This window comes from Pseudopodoces humilis, chromosome 2 (assembly GCF_049639895.1).
Source record: "Pseudopodoces humilis isolate 2021_Gansu_Grassland_sample_001 chromosome 2, ASM4963989v1, whole genome shotgun sequence".
NCBI classification, from domain to species: domain Eukaryota; kingdom Metazoa; phylum Chordata; class Aves; order Passeriformes; family Paridae; genus Pseudopodoces; species Pseudopodoces humilis.
The window spans coordinates 38,895,341-38,902,543 of record NC_142201.1 but is presented as its reverse complement, the minus strand read 5'-3'; the positions used below and the strand labels follow the sequence as shown (position 1 = coordinate 38,902,543).

The following is a 7,203-nucleotide window of genomic DNA, read 5'->3' as shown; positions in this document are numbered from 1 at the left end:
TAAATTTTGCAAGTTCTTCTGAGAGATCATTGTATTTCAATAAAAATATATGAACACAAACTTCTTCTGATTTCAGTAATTAGGTAAAAAAAAGACAAGACTATTCCTTCATGTTAAAATTTAGCTCAAATACAAATGAGATAATGAGAACTGCTTAAATCTTTATTGGGTTTTTTAATCTTTTAGCAGTGTTATGCTACAGGTCTGGTAACATCATCATGTGGCTCATCAGGTATTCCCTTAAATACGGATTTGCCTCCAAGTATAAACACAGGTGATTAATAATCTTTGCACTGTGTGGAGATACACAGATAGCATTACAATATGGATGTGAAGCAACAGGATGAGGGTATCTGAGAAATATGGGTAGGTATCAGGGAGAAAGAAGGACTTTAAAAACCTTATGAATATCATCTAACATCTAATTTTCAGAATAGCCAATGTCAGCACAGTTGTACCTGTGTGGAACAATGCACATAATTTTCTGCGTCTTAAAGGCTCAAGTGTTTCTGCTATCACTGATAGTCATCTTGGGTAATTTAGCATATGCTCCAGATCTCAAAAGTACTCTCTGACATAAATTCAGTCTGAAATAGATGACTAGTGCTTGATCTCTTGTATGCATCAGAGAACACAGATATGCAAAATACATTGTGTTATGCAATGCTATACATAATTATTTGCCCTCCTAATGGATTCCTTAATTGGGTCTTCTGAGCACTATCCTTAAACATTATCATTTTGCTAATGCTTACTACATTTCACAATTTACCTTGCAGTAAATTAATGGCCCTCAAATGAGGGATCTAAAATGCAACAACAGCTGTTCAAACAAGGGCAGCCAGGCCAGTGTATTTTTAATTCTCACAAGAAGTCTCATCTAAGTGAAATAAAATGTGAACATAGGCAGATTGATTCTGATGGGCCATAATTGCTGATTTTAATCTGAGTTTTTAATTTTCTATCTTAACCTTGCTTTCCCAATATGTTTATATTAGGATCTGGTTCCTGGTTATGCCTACCATATGTTCTTGTTTTTCACAGGATCTCAACCTTTATTGAAATAAATTTACTGAAAATAAACGTGACACGGAATTTAAGCATCTTTAGGCAGTGTTTTACAAGTACTTAGAGACCAAGCTGCTGATCAAGTGCTTGATGCTGCGCCTTGAACACAGAGATGCCAACATCTGGGTGCATTTGGTGCCAGTGCTTAGGATCACATGACCGATGGTTAAAAGGGAAGTGATGGTTAAGACCTGCAGTGTAAAAGTGTCTGTGGTTCAGCTCCAGATAAGCCAGTACCTTAATCTGGCACTGCACTATCATTGCCTGCCATTCAGGGTGTCCAGGTGAAAAACAAGACAGTGATGTGTTTGAGTTACTGAAGCAATAGTTGCCCACATTCATGTTACCAGACATTGACATGGTGTTCAGGCTAAACATCGCATTTTAAGTTTTGCAAAAAATCTCATGGCTAGAACCTTAACTAATGGAACATGTTTGAGTATTCTATATTTTTTTTATAATAGTGTGGTGCAAAATCAATTGCAAAAATAACCGACAAAGCCCAATGCTCCTTCAGGCACTCCATTGCTCCTTATTAACTGAGCCTACCAGCTCTACATGGAAAGAACTAAGATAGAAAATGTTCAGTATCTTCTAGCTGCAGTAAAAAAACCCCAAAACTATGTCATAAAATGATCACACTAGAGTTTAAGAGGACAGCAGATCTGCTGCAGTATAGTTTTGTTCACTTCTGAAAGAATGAAAGAAATTCACTGATTTTGGACAGGTACAGGTCAGATCGGTCTGACTGCAGCCCAGTGAGTCTCTGCCTTCTGTTCTTCCTCCTGTTCCTATGCAAACTGCTATCAGCAAGCTGCACTGCTGCTGAATTTTCCTCTGCAGGGTCTGTGTGTTGCACAGCTGTTTTCCTTAACATCTTCTGTAACTGAACACAAAGGTTAGAAACTGTAGGGAGACATTACTGAAATCCTTAAATCCTTAAATTAACCTCTCTTTATGCATCTGTTAACATTTCAGGTAATTGTAATAACTGCAAGAGCAGCTATGAATGCCAGGGAAACCCAAGACTTCAAAGAGACAGAGAACACTTGCAATTAACCTGCAGAATCATTAACCTGCACTAAGTTTAGTCAGAAAATACGTAATTTAGGTGTTACATTTCCACCCTGCGTTACTCAGCTTCTGTCCTTCATTCTGTATGCCAGAGGAGCATCTGACTGCTGGAGATTAATTAGTAATTAAGAGTTACTTCAGAAACATCACAAGTTCAGAGAAGAAAGCAACCTAATCATGGTAGAAAATAGAAATCTAAATTCCAGTCTCCTGGGATTTTCTTTTGAGCAGGAAATTTAAATAACTTTCTTTTGACCATACCACATTGACCCCACTAACTAGATGTAATAAACAAATGGGAGATATTCAAGCTGACATTTGAGCAGTGTCAAAGCCTTCTAAGCTTGTTCTGAGTAGATTAGTAGATAAGTGCTAGCCTTCCTATTCTGGGATATGTTCCAAGGCAAGCATGAGAACTGATGATTTCATTTAACTCCAAAGTAGTCAACACTGTATACTCCAACAATGCAAATAATTTGCTTAATTCTTATGCTATCAGTTGACAGTGACAGTGCTGTGATAAAAATACTTCTCTGCTTGGAACTGTATCTGAGAACAAAAACTACATTTCCTCTACTATTCAATCAGTAAGCGAAACTACAATTATTAGTGAGGGGTGTGCAGTTTTCTCAAAAATATATCGTGGATCTCATCTGATACCAGAAATACTGATTTATTTTTTAGAAAAAAACAAACAAGGGATAGCATTGGGGGTTCACAGACTCTGTAATATATTTGTAGACATTTATAAGATAGCAGCAAATAGATTGAGAGACAGCTCACTGTATTCCAGCAGTATTAACAAATCTGCAAGGGTTTTGGTTTGCTGTTGGGAGAAGCTTGCCAACTATTGCTGCCCATTCAGCTTTGTTGTATCTGTCAATGATAACAAGTCCACAGAGCTGCTTTCAAAATGGCCCTTAAACATTTCCCAAATGCATCCTCATTCAGTGGAATACATGCCTAAGTCTCTAGTATGTTCAGTGATTATGACTTGAATCCAATTCCAGTGCCTGACGTTGCAGAGGAGAATCCCTCTAATATGATTACCTTGCAGGACATCAATCTAGGGAAATCCTCAAAACAGAGCCTATGAAACAGAAAAACACTAGGTCTTGGCTCTAAGGACTGTGAACTTCTAACTAATGATTGCTTTGTCAGTCAGTTATGTGAGACTGAAAAGAAATAAAAGCAAGCTTTATCTTCAGCACTGAACATTCCTAAGCCTATTACACAGGTAATACTGGAAAAGTTTTCAGGTTTTATCCTCACCTATAGTAAAGGCAGATCCACAAAAAGGCTTAATTACTTTAAGTGGAGGTTAGTCAAAAAAGTTCAAAATGGTAATTAATTAAACCATGAGAACCTCATTAGATCCCTAAAGCTTCAGGAGGCACCCAAGCTTTTCCCAAAGTGGTTTCATGCTAGAACTATTACAAGCTTTGCACCACCTTATTTACCTTCCATTCCTTAGAAATGGGGGTTGCCTGTCACTTCTGTGTGGTTTCAGGCATTCAGCAGTGCTCTGGCAAGACAGAGTTTGCATATGTAGCATACAGCAGCCAGAGTCATTTGCATTTGAAAGAAAGAAAGAAAATTTCTGTAGCAAATAATTTCTTCCAGCTGTGCTTTAACAGCAGAGAATAAGCTGGTTGTCTGTGGCCAAAGACACAAAGTACACGATAGGTTTCATACTGTGAATCCAATTTGGATTCTCTTAGTAAGAAAGAACATCAGCTTGGGATAAATCGGGATTTCCAATGTGCTATCTCTTTGTCTCTTCCTCCTGGCTGATTTAGACATACCTCCTGCTCTGTGAGAGGATTGTGAGTCCAAATCCCACCTGCCTGATGCAGGCCTTGTACAGAGAGGACCAGTGAGCAACAGAAATATGAAGTTAGTGCTGGAAATTGGCCATTTAAAAAATACATGCTGATATGCTGATCTTAGCTGAAGTCTTTGTGGACCAAAGCATAAACTCTTTTTATGTCCCCTTGGCAGTGTTTAAGAGATTATGTTTACAAAGATTCAGGAACTCAGCATTTCTGAGTGCTAGCTAATAGTTGCATTTGAATGCAAATATTAAAATGCATTTTTATGTTATATATATAACAAAATTTTTGGAATATAAGAAAAGTATGACTTATCTAAAATTTTTTACTGTTGGTTGCCCACTTAAAAATTGTTACATAGCTGACAAGTCACATTTTTCAGTTCCAGAGTGGCACTTGTTTTTAGTGTTGTACTGCAGTAAGGTAAATGTGACTTTGAGGCCCACAGTTCTGTCACCACATGAACACAAAACGCACACACCTTTTTAAATGCCTAACACGACTTATTTCAGTAAAGTCTGATTTCTATATTTGCATTGAAAATGTCAGTGAAATTTGGTGCCCTAATAGTTTCACCCTTATGATACCACATCTCCTATGAAACCGGGAATTTGGCTCACCTCATATTGGGTGCCTACCATGCTGTTAGAGAGCTGGTGTCTGATGTGCCATTAGAACTTGTGGTGATCTGTTCACTGCGGTCCCTTGGTGGCGCCTGGGGAGCAAATAATTAGATCCTAAAGCAGACACCTTCATTTGGCCACCTGAGAAGCTCTCCAGACTCCGTCTGTATTGACTCTGTCTCCGTTAGCTGCAATGACAGCTTACCCACGGCTCCTAACGAGACATTTACCTGCTGGACACCCCAAATTAGGGTGGGCCTCGAGGGCCGGAGTTTTCCAAAGTGTAAGGAGTCAAGTCACCTCCAAATTTAAAATTTAAGTCGTGTTGAATCACGAAATCACAGAATAGTTAGGGCTGGAAGCGGCCTCTGGAGATCGCTTAGTCCAACGCCCCAGCCAAGGCAAGGTCACCCCGAGCAGGTGACACAGGGATGTGCCCAGATGGGTTTTGAAAGTGTCCAGAGAGGGAGACCTCACGCCCTCCCTGGGCAGCCTGTCCCAGTGCTCTGCCACCCTCAGTGGGAAAAAGTTTTCCCTTTCTGAAGACAGGAGTAATTACAGATAGCACACTCACACCGAAGCGCCGCCCGCGCCCCCCCCGCCCGCCCGGCGGGCCCGGCAGGGGGCGCCGCCCGGTCGCCTGGCGGCGTTTGGCCCATCGCGGCCGCCTTAGCCCTCCCAGCCCCGGCCCCGGCCCGCCGCGGCTCCTCAGGGGCTGCCCGACCTCGGGGGCTCCGCCAGCCGCGCCCGCCGGCCGGGCCGGGCCGGGCCGCTGCCATGTTCACCAGCACCGGCTCCAACGGGTTCTGTGAGTACCGGCCCCGCCGCGGTCCGGGGAGGGCGGCGGCCAGGGGTGGGAGCGCGGGCGGCACTGCCGCCGGCGGCCCCGGGGGAGCCTCTGGCTTCGGTCCTTTCTTGGCTGGACTTTTAAACTACGTGGCGGCGGGAGGAGCCGCGGGTGTGTCTGTGGATGTGTCTGTGTGTGTGTGTCTGCCTGTGGATGTGTCTCTCTGTGTGTTTATATGCATTTGCATACATCGATATAGACCTCTATGCCAAGATACGTATCAGAAAAAGCAAAAAACCCTCTTTCCTTAATGTGAAATGAAACTTGGTTGTGAAGACCAGTTTCTTGATAAGGCAGACGTAAGGACTAACGTACCCCTTGCTCTGCTTAGCTTTATTTTTACGTACAGCGCATGTAAATAGTTTCATGTCCCGGTGCTACCTGAACTGATTTCACAGGTATCTAGGGCTGGCTCTGAGCTGGTTTACAGGACAGAGAATCTGCAGCGTCTGGAAGCAGCGGTGAGGAGCTGGTCTGGCTGCGGTGTGGACTTGGGCACCACAGTCCTAAGAGCAGGCGAGGACAAATGATAAGTCAAAGCTTTGCTGACTAACTGTGTGCTTCATACGAAATGGGAGGGAGTGTCCGTCTGCTGAAGGGCAGGAAGGCTCTACAGGGATATCTGAAGAGGCTGGATCAATGGGCCGAGACCCAGCACTATGAAGTTCAGAAAGGTCAAGTACGGGGTCCTGCACTTGGGCTGCAGCCGCCCCAAACAGTGCTACAGATCTGGAGAAGAGTGGCTGGAAAACTGCCTGGAGGAAAACGGCTTGGTGCTGGTTGACAGCCAGCTGATCATGAGTCACTGTGCCCAGGTGGCCAAGAAGGCCAGTGTCATCCTGGTCTATATCAGCAATAGTGTGGCCAGCAGAACAAGGGCAGTGATTGTCCTTCAGTACTCAGCACTGGTGAAGACACACCTTGGACACTGTCCAGTTCTGTGCCCCTCAGTTTAGGAAAGACATAGGGGTGCTGTCACATGTCCAGAGAAGGGCAGTGAAGCTGATGAAGCCTCTGGAATGCATGTCCTATGAGGAGTGGGTGAGGGAGCTAGGGTTATTTTGCCTAGAGAAAGGGAGGTTCAGGGAAGATCTTGTCAATCTTTACAAATACCTGAAAGGAAGCAAAGTGGGGGTTGGCCTCTTCTCCCAGGTAACCAGTGACAGGACAAGATGAGAGGACTTAGCATCAAGCTGTACAAGGGGAGGCTCAGGTTGGATATTGGGAGGAATTTCTGTACAGAAAGGATAATTAGATACTGGAATGGGCTGCCCAAGGAGGTGGTAGAATCACTGTCCCTGGAGGTGTTTAAGAAAAGTCTGGAATGTAGAACTCAGTGCCATGGTCTTGTTAACAAGATGGTGTTTGGTCACAGGTTGGACTTGATGATCTCAGAGGTCTTTTCCAACTTAATTGATTCTGTGAAATACGTTTGAGTGTGAAAGCACCCTCTGACTAGGGGAAATAATTCTGGCATTTAAGAAGGGGTATTAGTTGTAGCAATACATTTTGTATGAGGAATCCAAAGAAGGTAAGAGTGTTTTTTCAGTTGGATCTGATAATACTCTACCTTGATTTGCAGCTCCTGATTTTTCATCCCTCCCTGTGCCCCCCAGTAGATACTGTAGAGTGGCTTTTCAATGGCATGTGTCTGTGTATAATTCTATGAGAAAGAATGTAGGAGGAAGAGTATCCTTTTTAGACTGAATGGGTGGAAAGTCATGGTCAGTATTTACAAGTTTTTCCAGGTTTTGTCCAT

The 7,203-nt window shown here is 43.1% G+C and overlaps 1 protein-coding gene across 1 annotated transcript in view; it reads left to right on the top strand.

Moving 5' to 3' along the window:
• The first annotated feature begins 5,290 nt into the window (after positions 1-5,290).
• UBAC2 (UBA domain containing 2) overlaps positions 5,291-7,203 on the top strand; it is an 84,389-nt gene continuing 82,476 nt past the window's right edge. Inside the window, exon 1 of the mRNA XM_005516463.2 lies at positions 5,291-5,405. Within this exon, the coding sequence (XP_005516520.1) occupies positions 5,375-5,405 (31 nt within the window). The 5' untranslated portion in view covers positions 5,291-5,374. The remainder of the gene's footprint in view (positions 5,406-7,203) is intronic.